This window comes from Triturus cristatus, chromosome 3_1 (assembly GCF_964204655.1).
Source record: "Triturus cristatus chromosome 3_1, aTriCri1.1, whole genome shotgun sequence".
Taxonomy (NCBI): Eukaryota; Metazoa; Chordata; class Amphibia; order Caudata; family Salamandridae; genus Triturus; species Triturus cristatus.
In genome coordinates, this window is record NC_140583.1 from 502,599,636 (window position 1) to 502,617,646 (window position 18,011).

General features: G+C 45.7%; 1 protein-coding gene across 1 annotated transcript in view; it reads left to right on the forward strand.

The window, feature by feature from the left end:
• UNC45A (unc-45 myosin chaperone A) overlaps window positions 1-18,011 on the forward strand; it is a 443,919-nt gene that overhangs the window by 141,680 nt on the left and 284,228 nt on the right. Inside the window, exon 10 of the mRNA XM_085644379.1 lies at window positions 17,139-17,439. Within this exon, the coding sequence (XP_085500505.1) occupies window positions 17,139-17,439 (301 nt within the window). The remainder of the gene's footprint in view (window positions 1-17,138; window positions 17,440-18,011) is intronic.

The following is an 18,011-nucleotide window of genomic DNA, read 5'->3' on the forward strand; positions in this document are numbered from 1 at the left end:
TCTGATGGGAATGATGTAACATACTAATGAATGTGTTATTACGCAGCGCAAGTCTATAGGACAACTCATGTGGCGGTAGGTCACTAAAAGAGTGTTCATCAGTTATATTGAAAACACGTTTAGAATCAGGATAATACATATGCAACAATATACTTGCAGTAACTATTAAAAAACTCAAGAAAAACAAAATTAATAAAGTCACAATACAGTGGCTACGCAGTGATTTACAATACGCCTGTCGTTTCAACATTTCTCGGGTATTTTCTCTACTCAGGTCCAAGGGATACATGTCGGAGACAATTCAACCGCTTCACCTTGGAGAGGACTTAAACAATCAAATTGCTCGACTGTTTGGGCCTAAGCTTTAATTTATAGCACTGAGAGTCATTCTTTTCAACAAAAGGAAGTTTTGAATCAGTCTGTGAGGGAGTGCAGGGCACAGTGTCTATATCTGAAGGTAGTCCATGAAATTTTTTTGACGTGACTTGAATGAATCCACCCTTTACGTCCCTCGATCTTCACGGCTGTTCTTGTGGTCAACAGGACCAACTTCGGTGCTTTCCACCTGGGCTCCAATTGACTTTTCCTGTCGAAATTTCTCACAAAGACAAGATTACCCGGAACAATGTCATGGGGTTTCGCCTCAGTGTTGTCGGGAAAGGCTGCAGCTACCTGTGAACGAGAAGATTGTAGTGCAGACATCAAGGAAGCCAAGTAATCTGTCAGCATGTTACAGTCAATGTCAGTTATTTTGCGTGGTATAGGCGTCCCCCACATATTCGGTGGTCTACCAAAGATCACCTCATACGGGGATAGCCCTGTTCTAGAGTGTGCTACCATTCTCATATAAAAGAGTGCAACTGGTAATGCTACTATCCAGTCGACACCTTTCTCTCTACATATTTTGGACAGTCTGATTTTCAGTGTCTGGTTATGTCTTTCTACGAGACCTGCTGCCTCGGGGTGTCGGACACAGTGGAATTTCCACTGATATCCCAACAAGAGTGAGACATGTTTCATTAATTCGGATGAGAAAGGCTGACCGTTATCTGAATATACAACACGTGGTAAACCGTACCGTGGGAAGAATTCTCGAACTAGCTGCTTGGCAGTAGTCGGGGCAGTGTAATCTGATACGGGATACGCCTCTGTCCAACGGGAGAGAGCGCAGACAACTACGAGGACATATTTGAATCCTCGACAACGTTCCATCTGAATATAATCCATCTGGAGGACTTCAAAAGGATGGTCAGGAGGCTGAAATCCACCCTGCTCTACGGGAACACTCTTTCCTGGATTAAACTGACAACATATCATACAGGTACGAACTTTTTGTTTAGCTGCTGCTCGTAAATGTTTGTTGAACCAAATGTGCTGAATGCTGTCTAGCATAGCCTTCTCTCCTAAATGTGCTGGACTGTGAACTGTAGCTATAATGGCTTGAACCATGGAATCAGGGAGAAACCATACAGATTTCTCCTTTGTCATCCACCCTTGATCTGTCTGGATCCCTCCTAGTTCAGTCCACTTCTTTATTTCTTCTGCTGTGGCATGTGTCTGTATGTCAATTACATCAAGTGCGGGATCCTTAATTGTCATACACTGTGTTGGTGTCTGAACTATTGGCTTTGTCATGTCTAATGTGCGATTCTGAGCAGTCTGTTTAGCTGTTCTGTCAGCTAAATCATTGCCTTGAGAAATGGTATCAGTAACCTTCGTGTGTGCTTTACATTTCATAATCGATATAGCAGTGGGTAGATGTATTGCGTCTAACAAAGCATGAATGAGGGGTCCGTGCTGAATGTGGGCACCATGGGACGTTAAATAACCTCTCTCTCGCCACAGCACGCCGAAGTCGTGTACAACTCCGAATGCATAACGTGAGTCAGTGTATACATTAACTTTCTTATTTGTGGCTTGAATACAGGCTTGCGTTAGAGCAATGAGTTCTGCTGCTTGGGCTGACAAAGTATCTATACAATTTGTTTCAATAACTTCAGTGTCTGTTGTGACTGCATACGCGGCCACTAAATCTCCTGTACTTGCTCTCATGCATGATCCGTCTACATACAACGTCAGGTCTGGATCTAACAATGGAACGTCTGTCAAGTCTTGTCTAGGTTTCGTCTTTATTTCAATGATTTCAACACAATCATGAGCTAGTGGGTCTGTTCCAATTACAGGTAATAGTGTAGCAGGATTCAATGTATTACACCGTCGGATCTCTATGTGTGGTTGAAACAATGTCAGTTCATAACCGGTAAGTCTTGCTATGGTCAAGTGTTGTGTTTGTGTTCGGTTCACAAGAACCTCTACTGCATGTGGTACTTGAACTGTCAATGGGTGTCCTAATACTATGGCATCGCTTTGTCTGATTGCTAAAGCTGTCGCTGCCACTGATTTCAGGCATGCAGGCAAAGCCTGAGCTACGGGATCTAATGTACTGGAAAAATAAGCACATGGCTTGCATGATCCTGCTTGATCCTGAGTGAGTACTGACAAGGCAGTACCTTCGCGTTCTGTAACAAAGAGTGTAAAATGTTTGCTATAACATGGCGTTGCTAAAACAGGTGCTTGACATAAAGCTTCCTTTAGGCTTTCAAAAGCTTGTGTATGTTCCTGAGTCCAAGGGAGAACAGTCGATGTGGCTGCCTCCTGTGTGGTTAACTGAATAAGTGGTTTTGCTAGAAATGCGTACTGAGGGATCCACTGCCTACAATATGAAGTGAGGCCTATGAAAGCTCGCACCTCCTTTTGTGTCTGGGGTATTGACATGTTAGCAATTAACTGAATGCGATCTGGTGTAAGCTGCCTTCCCTCCTTGGACAGCGAGTGACCAAGATAAATAACTCGCTGAACACAGAATTGCAGCTTAGAAGGGGACACCTTGTGCCCCTTGTCGGCTAGGAAATGTAAAACTGTCAGAGAAGCTTTTTCACATTCTGACTCGCTTCTTGCGGTGATCAGCAGATCATCGACATATTGAAGCAGTGCAGTATTGACTGGCATGTGGATACTGTCAAGTTCTCTTTTCAGTGCTTGGCTGTAGATGCTGGGGCTTTCTGTAAATCCTTGGGGAGCGCGTGAGAATTTAAAACTGCGCCCATTTAAACTGAATCCGAACAAGTATTGGCTTTCCGGATCTATTGGGACGCTGAAAAAGGCATTCTTGAGATCGATTACAGTAAAGAATGTTGCTTCGGAATCAATTGCTGTCAACAATGATGATATATCAGGGACCACAGGGAATTGTGGTACAATACACTTGTTTAGTTCACGCAAATCAATAACCAATCGGTATACTGGCGGAGCAGTAGGATCAGTTCGTTTAAGAATCGGAATTATCGGTGAATTACATACATTGGAGTCTGTTTCTACAACTACTCCCTGGGCAATTAGCTCATCAATGATTTTCAACAAAGCCACTACAGCATCATGCGGTAACTTGTATTGTCGCATTCGTGGTAGTACCACTCCTGCTTTCAATGTAACTCGATAGGGTGTAATGTTCATGCAGCCAACATCCGTAGGGCCTTGTGCCCATAGATGTACTGGTAAAGTCTGTAGTCGGGGATCCATGTCTCTAGACACATAGTGACCTTTAAAATCACGTAAAAACAACCTTACTCCTTCCGGAGAACAACATATTATGGCTCCTAGTGCTTTCAGAGTCTTAATTCCTAACAGATTTTCTGGGCATGATTTAGTAAGCAATAAATCTGTAGTTCGTGTCAAAGGTCCTAACGTAAGTGGTAGAGGCTGTGATACTTCATTAACAATAGGTTTTCCTGAAAAACCAAGGGAAACATTTTGAGAGCCTGAGAGGGGTGCCCCTGGAACTTCACTACGTTTTATGGTTGTTCGACTTGCCCCTGTATCGAGTAAGAATTTTCTATCTTGACCTAATAATTCACTATGTACATAAGGTCCTTCTTGATCTACAGGAATCTCGATAAGCGGTAAGTCGACTTCCCTCTCTAGGCTGGTTCATGCGTAGCGCTGATACTCAGGGTATTCATACTGTGCAGTCTGATACATTTGTCGTGTTGTGGTTTGTGTGGCAGTAGCAGGCAACGGTGGTGCAGCTGGCACAAACTGTATGGGTTGCTGTGAGGCTGGCATAGACTGTTGCTGAACTGGCATGGACTGTCCATGCTGCATAGCTCCTTGTTCATTCTGATCTTGTCTAACTAATCGTGGTCTCTCTTTTGCAATACCTGTAGCTATATTACGTTTCAGGACTTGACAATCATGTACATAATGGCCTAGTTGTTTACAGTAATTGCAGGTTCCTTTTACAGGAACTGCAGAATCACCAGAATGTGTCACACCCTTTTTGTGACCATCTGCTGGTACTGTCTGAGAAACTAGCATTTTCATTTTTGTATCCTTCATGCGTCTATGCTCGTGTTCTTGTTCATCCCTAATTCTATTGTGATGATACTGTAACATTTGTAGCATTTGCGACGGAGTGTTACTTTGCCAGGTACTCTCGAATTTCAATATTCTATTCTTCACTGGAGGCAATGCATTTTCCACCAATTTTGTCACAAATAAATGTGGATATGAGTCACTACTTGCTTTTATACCACTATTTATACCAAAACATTTTTCAAATCGAGCATAATAATCGCTTGTGTCTTCATCTTGCTTTTGTTTGCAGGCTGTGATTGCACCCCAATCTTCCTTTTTTGTAGTTAATAAACGTGGCAGTACCTGTACTAGTAAACCTGGTAACAGTTTAACTTTATCCCCGAGCCCTGAACCTGCAGCTCGGCTCCTTTCTTCCTCTGCTAATGCTGTCCAGTCTATCTTTTGGTCTCCCACTTCCCACTCTTTTTCTTTCAGTTTTTCATATATGCCAGCAGGCAAAAGCACCTTTAATATCGTCATAATATCAGGAAAGGTGTACTCTCCCATCAGTAACATGTCTTTAATTTCTCGGTGGAAACCCGCTGGGTCTTTGTCATGACTAGGTACTACTTTCTTCATTTCTAATAATTCCATTTTTGATATGGGTGTGTAAACAAATACACGGTGAAACTCATTGTCTTCGCCTTTTATTGGGTGCACTTCTCGTAAAGGATTTTGTCTATCCATATAGTACGGCGTTCTTTCTCTGTGGGGCAGCGAGAGAGAATCCGGACTTACAAAAAGGACGTACTGCTTACGTGACACTAATATCTCTTTAATTAGCTTATTACTAGAACCTCTCCATCTGTTTGTGAGTAGTTCCGTTAATATATCAGGTAAAGGACCAGGGTCAGCATGTTGGCTCTTATATAATATGAGAAGTTGCTGAATCATATAGATTCCAGCTAAGCGTTGTTCATCTGTACTGAGGTTGAGAAACGTGTGTGCTACGGTCTCATCACCGTATTTTTCAGGACTGTCAATCCAGTGAACGGCTGATCTGGCTAATTCTTGCTCATCCATAGAATCGAGGAGGTGGTAACCTCTTCGTTCTCGTAGTATCTTATCTGCGGCTTGAAACGAATGTTCAGGAGACTTCAGATTTATTACAGGCGTCGGATACGTTCTGCTATTATTTGGACATACGGAGTGTATGGGATCAGAAAAACATCTAGTATTTTCACAAGATCTTCCTCTGCCTACATAAGCTATGGTCTCTGACTGTCTTGCGGAATTCCCTGATTCGGACACTTCATCTTGCTCAAACTCGTCTGTTCCCAATCTCTCTTCATGAATACGCTCTATTTCTTTACGTATTTTTCGGCACATGGCTATTATACAATTTTGCTTATCGTGTCTCCCTTCTGATATATTCTGACTCCATCTTGTAAGAATAAGCATTGCATTCGGGTCTACCCCCGGACGATCTTGATTTCTGATTACACAGTTTATGAGGAAACGTAACAGTTCCCCCTGTATCTCTACTTTCTGGAATTCCATAGCTCTGTTAATACATCCTGGATCTCGTCCTGTTTGAACAAAATGATATATGTTATCTAGATGCGTAGTCATCCCTGGTAACCTTGCTAAATATTCTGCGGCTCGCCTGATACGTAATGATGCCAGGACCATTTCGTCCTCTTTACCAACCACTGGGTCATATCTACAATTTACAAGGAGTTCTTTAAGCGTACGTTCACTTACGAATTTAGGTGTACGTGAATGCGCTGACTCTTGAAAGACAAGTTTATTTATTCTAGGTGGTGTAAAAGTACTGCTAGCACCTCCCGTGGCCCTATCTGGGGCGTCGGGTGTGAATGGGTTCGTTGAACGTGACACAGCAACTATGGGTGTCGATACCTCTGTAGAGTCGACTGCGGAGACAGATGCGGAAACAGATGTGCTTGCCGAAGCTTGTATCGGGACTTGCTGTTGCACGGGGACAGATACCTGATCCTGACGTTGGACCCCTCCGCCAGACGGTCTATGTGGTGTGGCGTTAGCATACTCGGGAGCTGCATCGTCTAGATATGAGGAAAGAAAAACATCTTCTGCGGTTCTGGGATGCCCCTTTGGATGTACCTTAATTGGAAATAATGGGGGTGGCAAGTCTTTTGGTATCTCTGGAGCAGCCTTAGGTAGTCCTTCGGCTAGAAGGGGATACATACCATTCATAAGAGCATTTCTTTGTCTATTCACTTGTTCTGATTTCACTCGGATACCTTCCTCAATTAATAGATTTTCTTGAACTTTATTTGAACTTTCTTTACTCCTCTCTTCTTGTCTACGTGCTTTTTCTGTTCGTCTATGAGATTCTTTACGCCATAACTCAACAGCGTCTTTCTGTGACTGTCTGACCTTTCTTTTCCATAACTCTTCCTCCACTTTCATGATGCACTCTGCATCCCAGGTTCCCGCTATGGGCCACCTTTGACTTTCCGGTAATCCTTTGGTATAATCTACCCATAGAGCAAGAAACAATATGGCATCTAAGCCATGTTTATGGTACATGAAATGCCCTGGAGTATCCCTAGGAGGAATAGGAACTGCTTCTTCAAGCACCCCTTTTCTGGTAGTAATCTGTCTTAACTTCGAGAAGAGCGGCATATTTACAACTGATCTGATACTTACTCTTGAACTTGCTTAATACGAGAAACACAATAATGAACAGTGAACAATGAACAGTCATTCATACCACAATATGCAAGACATTTCTGAATACTTTAAACTTTAAACATTAAACATTATAACAATGGTCGACAATGATGACAGTCTGCCTAACTAATCACCACGCTGAATTCTTGACAATAACTGAATACTTCGGAATACTTGATATACTGCTAAACAGTACATATACACTGCTAAACAGTGCAGACCGGATTTGTGTACCCAAATCCGTCTTGACCGGCACAACCTATGTGCGCGTCAACACGCCTCCCCGGCGATGGTACTCACCGAGTAGCTCCTTGAAACGGAAGGCCTCAGAGAATGGACAGGACTCGATAACTGCGGACATCGGACCCTCTGGACGTCGGGATTTCGGAAAACCTGGTGGGCCTCTGTATACCTCGGATCTTGCTCTCTCAGCTAGGCTCTGGTCGGGATACTTCGCACTTCTCACCGCCTCGTCTGGGTTGATCGCAGCCTCAGTCGCCCCCGCTTGACCGGAGGGAGCTTACAGGAAATCCTGCTGGTACGCGTTTTATGGTCCGTCCAGCTGTGGCAGGAGACCGGGCCTGCAACGCACCGCCGGCGCGTGAGATGAGAAAGTGTCCCTATTCGGGCGCCATTATGTGGTAAATAAAAATACCGGACTGAATTTCATACGGAATCTTAAAATAAAGTAAATAGCTCAAAATAACAAGAGGCAGAATCCGTGGTATAAGAGGTTTTCTAATGGGCTTTATTCCATTCAAAATGGCCGACTCGAGTCGCGGCCTTCAGGTTCCGTCACCACGAGGGTTCAGGAAGTGAAGTACAATAATTCATTAACAGACATGTATTTTTATAATAAGTGCATTACAATGAAACGAATGTAGAAGGCGTAACATTTGATAAGAAAAGTGACAAAACAGTGACATAATCGAAACTAGGCGTAATAAGGAATAAAAGAAACATGATTGGTTAGAATTATCAGACATAGGTGGATCTATAAGATAATACTTGGCATAGATGCGCGCGCGGCAGCATGACGTGTAATTGACGTGCAACTAGGGGGTGAAGGGGACTTGACATTTAGCTCTACATGTGGAGACGAGAAGTCTGGGGTCAAGTCAACCTAATCCCAAATCATATCTAACATCCTATGTTTAAAGAACTATGTTATCCACAAGGAAGAACTCTCGGACAGAATCTATTCTATACTGACTGTGTGCGTGTACAAGCGTCTAAGTGTCTATATGAGATGCGAGGGATAGAAAACTTTCCATGGCAACAGGGCTATGAATCACTTGCAGGAGGACGGAAAGGCTGAGTCCTTTGCTTGTGAGCTAAAGGAAATGTTTACCTAAATCACTGGACAGGAATGCATCGGCTGAAGAGTAAAATAGATAATTCGAAGGTGAAATACAACTTCTTGGCAGACAGGCGAAAACTGGCCGAGGCAGTCACCGTTAGCTGCACAGGGAGTAGGACAAAGTTCATGGATACAGATGCGAGCTCAAGCTGAAGCTGTCAAAGACAGAGAGCAGGGAAAGGCTTTGAGGACAGAATCGGGCCTACTTGCCTGAACTGTAAAAATGGAGTAACTTAGCCATATAAAGTCGGTGGCTTTTCATACTTAGGAATCGAATATCCAACCCTGTGATGGCGGATCTGACAGAGAACATGTCAACGGTAGACACACATATGTTTGCGTCTTAGAAACTGGAACTGGAGGGAACATACATGTACTTGTAACATGCATATAGAACCGTTGGGGTCCAAGATAGGGGACATAACTGATCAGGAAAATCCACATTTCCACACTGTGATAACCAATGCAGGTCCATGAAGAGAGCTAACCCCTGTCACTTTCTGACAGGCTTTTTTCTGCATTTTGTAGACTCTGTTTTTGGTGTGTAGGTTTTTTCCTTCATGTCCAAAAAGTATGTATTCAAGCCGTGCTACGCCTGTCACCAAACCATGTCTTTGACGGATCCTCACCTGGTTTGTCTCTAGTGCCTTGAGCGCGACCACTATTCGAAGTCTTGCTCGATTGCTGGGTCATGGCTCTGAAAGCTTTGCGAGAGCGGTCCCCAAAGCTGCTTGAGGCCCGGCACTCTGCACCGCGTCTATCTCCCCAGAGGTCTTGTTCACGGTCCCGGTTGAGAGGAAGGCCTGTGCACCGGTCCGGTAGCCCCACGTCTTCTTTCTCCCACTTGAAGTTGTCGAGTCAATCATGTAAGAAGCACACAAAAAATACAAGAGGTTAAAGCATGCTTTGACTTCTTATCGTTCGTCAGCCAACGCGACAGGGGAGACTCTGCATTCTAGGCCTTGTTCCTGCAAACCTGTGCCTGGGTCGGCTCCGTGCTTCCCCGCCTTCCCAGGAGCGCGAGCGACCCCCCTTCCAACTAAAAGAATTTTATGATGCCATGTCCATCATATGTTAGTGGCTTGACCCTACCGGCGTGCCTTGAGGCCCGTAGGCTCAGAGGGGACTCCTTTGGGTTCTGCCCCGGTGTCTCCGGCACAGATGTCACCCCCTCCCCCCATGGATCTGGACCGTTGCCAGTCGTATCGTTGCAACCTTCCCCGGCGTGGCCCCCACACCGAGACACCCAATGCCACCAGCACTCACTGGCAGCGCCAGCCCCATTCTCATCCCGGATGGCCCAGAGCCTGCTTTCTTCCTCTACCGTGGCTACAGAGGAGGGAGCCTCATACGTTATGGTGGTGCCCAAATTTCCTCACCAACCACCCTACCCCGAGAGCATGGTGATCCAAGTTTCTACTGCCCAGTGCACGTTCTCTTCTGCAACCCCGGACAGGGAATCCAAGAGGCTGGACAGTTGAGATAAGAAAAAACTTTCTTCCACCAGCCTTGCATTGCTGTCAGTGATCTTAGCATGCTTATTGGGCCATTGTGAGAAAGTGCCATCTTTCTTGCATGGTATGCCCCCACTTTTTGCTGAATTGCTGATGTACTTTGACTGAGTGTGCCCAGGGCTCCTGCCAATCAGGTACCCAGGGCCTGTGTTCCTTCCCTAAAACTGCATTGAAGCCTAAACCCAATTGGCATCTCTGGCCAAATGTCAGCCCCTGGTAAATGGTACCATAGGTACCCAGGGCACTGTGACCAGAGAAGACCCCTAAGGGCTGCAGCTCTTATTGTGCCACCCTTAGAGGCCCTGTACCCAGACACACACACACTGCCTTTGCAGGCTGAGTATCATGGTGCAGAACAAAACAGAAAGTCGACATGGCACACATCCCTGTGTGCCATGCTCACAAACACACAGCCCTGGTACACCTCAGTCACCCCTCTAGCTGGGTGCCCTATGCCAGTGGTGTGGGAACAGGTGCATGAGCCCTGTGCCCCTACAGTACCCAGGTCCATTCCTGGGCACTGTAAGTGCAGTGCTGCCATGAAGAGTATATGGTGCTGGGAGGTCGTCATCACGAACTCCACAGCACCATGATGGCTACACTGAAGACTGAGAAGTTTGGTATCAAACATCTCAGCACATTAAACCCACACTGATGCCAGTGTGGGATTTATTGTGAAATGCACGACAGAGGGCAAACTAAACTTGCCCCTGAACCCAACCTACAATCCACGTCCTGTCTGAGAGGCTGCCACCCAGCAGACATGTTGCTAGACCCCTGGGTAGAGAGCCATCCGCTCTCCTGGGCCTGCAACAATGCATATCCTGGGCGAGGTGCTAGGTCTCCTCCCCCAGGTTGGGCAGGGGGAAGCTTCAAAGGCATGCCACCTTTGTGAGCTTCCCCAGACCACTTGCTGTACTCAGCAACTGGTCCCCACCGGTTCTAGCCCCCACTCTGGCGGGAAGACTGGCGGGAAAGCCCAAGTGAGGAAAGGGGGTGTGCCAGCCTCTGCCAACCCCACCCCTCGGGGGAGGCGAGGTGAAACACAACTCCGGGCTCTCGCCATCTTGAGGCTTGGGAGCCCTACCCAATCAGGATTAGGCTCCTGCCCCCCTCCCACTGGAGAGTGGCAGGATAGGGGGTGTACCCACCCCAGGGAAGGGACCCATTGGTCCCGGACCTCTACCTACCTGTAACACCCCTAAATTTAGTATTTAGGGGCACCATGAACCTTCCTTCCTCCGATCCCGAATCTGAAACAAGCAAGAAGAACAAGAAGAAACAAGACCTGCCGTGCAGCTGCTAACAATAGGACGACCCAACTGACTTGGCCCCAGCCCTACAGGCCTGTCGACTCTCGAACCTGCTCCTGCTAAAACCCAGCGTCTCCAGTGGTCAGCAACCTCGAAAACCCCGGAGGACTTGACTGCCTTGTGACTCTAAAAGACTGGGACTCCCACAAGCAGTGGTTCTGCTCAAAGCAAACAGCAACCCCTGGTGCCAGCAAGGAACCGCGACTCTTGCACACTCTGCACCTGCCAAGCCCAGCCTGTGCCTGAGTGAACAAAGACCCCGAGGACGTCCCCCCGGCGACTGTGACCAAGACCAAGAATCCAGCACCCAAGGACCCCCCTCGACGCTCCAGACGACGCCTGCAGCCTCAGAACCAGGGACCCCTCCAACCGCGACCAGCAGAGGGAAAGAATTCCCGGAGGCCAAAAGGCACCCCTGCACCCGGCGCCCTGTGCCCAACTCCTGGGTGCCTACCTAACCTACAGCTTCCCAACTTACCTCTCGAAGTGGTGGTCGCACCTGAAGAATCTTCGTCCCCGAGATTGCAGCCTTTGTTCATCTGGTAGCTTCTCCGTTGAAACACATTGAGTGCCCGACAGCTCAAAAGCACCCTGCTCCCAGTCGCCCGAGTGCCCTTGGAAGTGCAACCTCTATCCTACTTTTCTTCCTCACTTGCCCTGAGTGAGTGACCAGGAGCCCAGCTCCCACAGCCACGTGGCATGCCTGCTAGCAGCCAGCAACCAAAGGCCCCCTGCCCGCCATAGGCTAACATTGGGCCTAACTCTCTCTGCACCCGGCTGCCCCTGTGCCGCTGAGGGTGTAACAACTGTACCTACCTGACCCTAGGAGACCCCTGAGTCTATGCCCAGAACCTTAACTCTGCCAGTCAAGTACTTACCTGAAAGCCGATAACCTGCATTTTCATTCTCCATAGGGTAACATTGACTGGTTTCACTTGGAAATTCTTCTGTGTCGAGTTTTGAAACTTTACAATATTCACTAAAAATCAGCTGATCAACGAAAACGAAATTACTCACCTGTTATCAGGAGAGATCCCAGTGCTGGATCTTGGTGCCCAGCACTGACCCTCAAAAGTAATTACAACCGTACTTACCGCTAACTTGATTTTCCTCCATAGGATAACATTGCCTGGTTTTTGCCAGAAATGTTTCTAAGTGTCGACTTTTAAACATACAAATATTCCTTTAAAATCGCCTGTGTAACAAAAACGATTTCTTTTAACTGTTTACAGGAAATGCACCAGGGCTGGATCTAGGATTCAACCCGGAGGAAGAAAATCACACGTAAAGTAACTGAAATTGCATTTACTTAAAAACTCTCGTTGAGCTCAATGTTATAATTGTGTTTGAATTGTGTTGCCTATTGCGACAACTGTAACCATTGCATTTAAAAGTCTACTGCTTATTGAAAGTATACAACTACAGTATTTTATTCTGAGAAAGTATTTTGATACCTATTGTTGGTTCTAAAATACAACTATATATTTTTATATACAAAACAATTGGCCTAGAGTTCAGTTCCTGAGTGTGTGAGACCATTTGCTGACTGAGTGTGTACAACAAATGCTTTACACTGTCCTCTTATACTGCCTTACTGCTCGACCAAGCTACCACTTTAGAGAGTAAGGTTATATCTAACTTTAACCTCTGCCAAACTTCTGGGGGACTGTGGACTCTGTGCACAGGGGGACTGTGGACTCTGTGCACACTGAACCCTACTTTGGTTCAGTATATACAGAGCCACTTTCTTACAGCCATAACTCCCACACTCTGGGAAAATGGTTGTGCAAGTACTGCCACAGGTCCCGGAGGAGGCCCGGGACATCGTCTCATAAGCAGTATCAGACAGGAGATATGCAGCAAAGTTTGTCATTCATTGTGGTCTCTGGGCAGGGCGATTGCATCAACAGTAGTTGTTCGTCGCCACGCCTTGGTAGAGGACTTTTGGCTTTTCAGGGGATGTCCAGGCCTCTCTTCATCCAAGACATACCCTTTTATGGCACACGTATCTTCGGAGGCAAGGCAGACATTGTGCTAGGGCGCTTTAAGGACTCCTGGGCTATGGCCAAGTCCTTGGGCCTCTCGGTGGCCACACGTCTCCCTTATGCCTTTTGCCCCTTTTGTGGCTACAAAAGGGGCACTGTAGACAGCACCATCCATATTCCAGCGACAAGACCCGTGCAAGTTCAGCAAACTATGCGCGGCTGTGGGTGCGGCTCGTTCTGACCCCGTGGGTCGGGTGGATAGAGGTCGGGTCAGTCCACCCCTCACCCCCCACCCTGCAACCGCCACCTCCAAACCTTCCTAGTCCGGCCCTTCCAGATCATGGACAGCTAGTTAGTGGCTGGATCAGCCATCACCTCCACCACTGGCAGAACATCACGTCGGACAGGTGGGTTCGCCAGATAGTCCGAAGAGGTTACTTCCCTCCCCTTCGAGATTACCCCTCCCTCCATGCCTCCAGCTTATGACCGGATGATGGAGGATCACCTGACTTAGCTTCAGGAGGAAGTCATGGCTCTGTTGGCCAAGGAAAGCCATAGAGAAGGTTCCAGCGCCAGAAGTAGACTGTGATTGTTATCCCCGCTACTTTCTGGTCCCAACAAAGGGCAAGGGTCTTCGTTCTAGTCTAGATCTGAGAGTTCTCAACTACTTCCTCAAAAAGGAAAAGTTCAAGGTACTCAGTCTAGTTCAGGTCTTGTCTGCCCGGGACCCAGGAGACTTGGACGCTTACCTTCATTTCCCCGTCCTCCGGCTCATTTGCACTACCTGCAGGTTACGGTTGGCCACGAGCACTTTCAGTTCACCATGCTCCCCTTTGGCCTTACCAGCGCCCCTCGGCAGTTCACCAAGGTGATGGCGGTGGTCGCAGCTCATCTGCGCAGATCAGGGGTGCCAGTCTTCCTCTGACTCAACGACTAGCTGTTGAAGGCGAGCTTGCCCCATGCTGTTGTCTTGCACCTCCAGACTACAGCGAATCTCCTGCATTTGCTGGAGCTCACTATCAGCGTGCCAAAGTCACATCTAACTGCCTCTCAGAGGAACCCACTTTCAGCAGAGCTGTTCTGGATATAGTGCAGTTTCTGGCCCATCCTCTCGAACAGTGAGTCCAGGATATTCAGGCTATGATACCGATGTTTCAGCCTCTATCCTGGATTTCGGTGAGAATGACTGAGGCTGCTGGGCCACATGGCCTCCTGCATCCTGCTAGTGAAACATGCCTGATGGCATATGCGGGCTCTGAATTGGGACCTAAAGTTCAATGGGGGCAGCATCAGTAGATTCTCTCTAACATCATCCAGATTTAAGTTACTTACTTTCGGTAACTCCTTATCCGATAGCTACAGATTCCTTACTGACCAACCCATCTTTCCTGCACTGTGGACAGGTTTCTAGGGCCAGGGTGATCTCTTTCAAGGCCCTAGTTGTTCAGAAACATAACAATGTTAGTACACTTCATGGCTCTGCGCTTCTGCCATGGAAAGTTGTGAAAAGTAACTGACGTCAGCATGCCGAAGTGGCGCCTATAAAGGTGACTCTGATGTCACTTCCGGCACAGACGATGCTGAGGATGTCACGCGGAGCCGACCTACTCCACCTACCGGCACACAGGGCTATTGCTTGAAGAAAAATCCTCCGGATCCAGTCTGACCCTGGGTAATTCAAAGGTGAAGAATCTGCGGCTAGATTATGTCTCTAACAGATATGGCGTTACTCGAAGATAAGTATCTTGTCCTTCAATCCCCAAACCATTTGATTTTGTTGTGGATCACCTAAATGCACAGGTTGTTGAAGATAATCACTTGACTCCCACAACTTGATATACTCTGACCAAATTTTCCTTCCACACCTATGAAAGTAGTGGACATGAAAACAGAATATTGATGTAAGATCCTTCTCCTTTTAAGACCCCTCAGTCAAAGTTCATTTGTTTCCTTCTGGCTGTATTTTTAGCTTCTGTTTGGACATTTTAATCATCCTATTCATAAACCGATTCAGTGGCAAGATCACACAGATTTGAGCTTTGAGAGAGATATTTCATATTTTAGCTAATGTTGATAAAATGAGCACCATTAAAACAGTGGTGGTCAACGGATTGCTTTGCATCCTCTTTAATCCATTTTTGATTGGTGCTTTTGATTCCCTGATATGTGATCAGTTCACTTATATTGCAATGTTGAAGCCATAGCACATGCAGAAATCGATTTATCTGTTCAGTTAGAGAAAGTGAAGTACAAGCACACACATAAAGAAAAATATTTTTTTATTTTAAATGCCAACATTTTAAACGAAGAAAATGTTTCAAATCAAGAAGAATATTTGCACCCATATTATGGAAGTGTTCCAACTGTCCTGACTCAAATGTATCTATAAATGGCAAGAACATTGTAAAACGGATGAACCAAAACTGATTGAATTAGGTGGGGTATGTGTTGCTTCGAAGCGGACTCATTAAAGCTATTATTTATAGTTACGAGACATAGGTGGGGTATGTATTGCTCGGAAGCGGACTTATTGAAACTTTTATTTATAGTGACAAGACAATATTTATTTTTTCAATTTTTGTTGATCATTTTTTACTTTTGCATTCTAAGACCGTAACCGCCAATGGTACATGACATTGGCAACATATTGCAAATCAGTATACGTAGCAGGGAAGTAGGTGGTCCCCGAGAGTCTGCCCTATACCTAGACCGCAACGCAGTGACCAAGTGACAAGACAATATTAAATGTTTTGATCCAAATGTCCAAAGTTTTTGGGTAACCTGAACTTTGGCAGGCCCACCAAATTTCCTGAACTTTGGCAGACTGAACCTGTCCAAAGATGTTTTTCATTTTGTTTTTCACTTCGCAGTGAAGAGTACCCATGTAGTGCCCTGCATATTTATTTGATCTCTTTTGGTGCTGTGTGTAAGTCTGTGCATTCTTGTTTAATACCTCCTTTGGCAAACAAGCCACTCAAATTAGTAGTTAATAATTTTCTGTTGTGATTCACTATGGATGCAAAATTCCCAGTTTGCAGCATAATGAACTACTGTGGAGAGTGGCCTGTTAATTCTGATAAACTGTAGGGAGGGATGGGAATGATCTCGAACGGCTAGAGCGGTTGACCTCGAAGCTGCGGAACCGGGTTCGAGTCTCAGCTAGGACGCTCAACATCCTGTGATTCTGGGCAAATCACTTACTCTCCCTGTGCTTAACAAAAAGCGCTCGGATACCTTCGGGTCAGGTTCGCGAAATATACAACTCAATAAAAAAATAATGTGAACCACCCCTAAATTACGGATTCCTCTGTTAATAGCACATTGGAACCTCAGAACTTATGAATCCTGGCACAGGTTTAGGCAGTATTTCAAAATATTCATAGGTAATTTCGTTTAGGAGTGCTACCTCTTACCCTAGCATTCTAAGCCAACCTTTCTTTGTCCTCTTTATGTGAAATACATTAGACCCAGTGCTTCAGGAAGAGTGTACCTGCTTCTCTTCGTGCTTCCCATTTTACGAACAGATGTAATATCAAGTTGCCTCCTTATAATACATCCCTACATTCCTGGGTCTGCATTGATACATCTGCATCCTTGTGAGCTTTAGGTGCTCCTTCACCACGATGGCCTCTGTTCGAGGCAAATTTTGAATAACAATTGCAGGCACTTAAATCAGATGAATAATTAAATGTTAACAGGAAAACAACATGAGGCATTCTGTAGCTATATATCTGTACTGCAACTTCTTGGACTTCATTCTTTACAACCATACGCAAAAAGTTGTGATAGAATACATTTTTAAAAAGAACAATCTTTATTTAAATGTTAGAAAATGTTGGCTATTTCCACTTCCCTGCAGCCTGCTTTAATGTTTTCTTTTTTTCTATTTCAAATCCAGAAACTTGTTTGAAGGCCAAGATTTAGATGGCAAGCTGCGGGCCATACAGACTGTCTCATGCCTGTTGCAGGGTGCATCGGATGCTGGCAACCGTACTCTGGAGTTGAGTGGTATTATGGAGAGCATCCTGGCCCTGTGCTCCTCTGACCGTGAGGTTGATCAGATGATCGCAGTTGAGGCATTGATTCATGCTGCTGGTAAAGCCAAACGTGCCTCCTTCATCACTGCCAACGGGGTCACTCTCCTGAAGGATATCTACAAACGGAATGAGAATGATTCAATCAGAATCCGTGCCCTTGTGGTGAGTGCATTCATGGCCACAAATCATTCTGTTAGAGCATGGCACTAATTAGCAAGTGCACGGCAATGACACGTTGACCTACTATCTTACTGACTTACAATATATTTACCCACTCCCATCAACAACAAAATGCTCATTATCCCAAATGCATTCACATGGCCTTGAGGGAGGTAGTAAGGCCCAAGCCACCTCCAGAATCATGCACTAGAAAACCTCATTTATCATCGAATGAAGGGATTGGGGAAGTGATTCCCTGGGAAAGAATACATTTCTCATGCACACCACTGGGAACCCAATGAAAACACTAGGATATGAGTACCAAAAACAAGATCACACAATGTTTCCTACCAATGAGTACTACTGGACTCTTACCTCAGTATTTGGAGAAGTTGTCATAAGCAGACACACCCGCTTGTAGAAACTATTGTGCCTTAAACAGCAATAAAAAGTGGTGTAAATAGAGTACGTGGCAACTAAATTACATTGTACCATATACAGATCAAGTAACATTGAGGATGGATTTTTGTGTGCTAATGTTCACTGCTGAGTGCATTGGTGCTTTTTTTTATTTT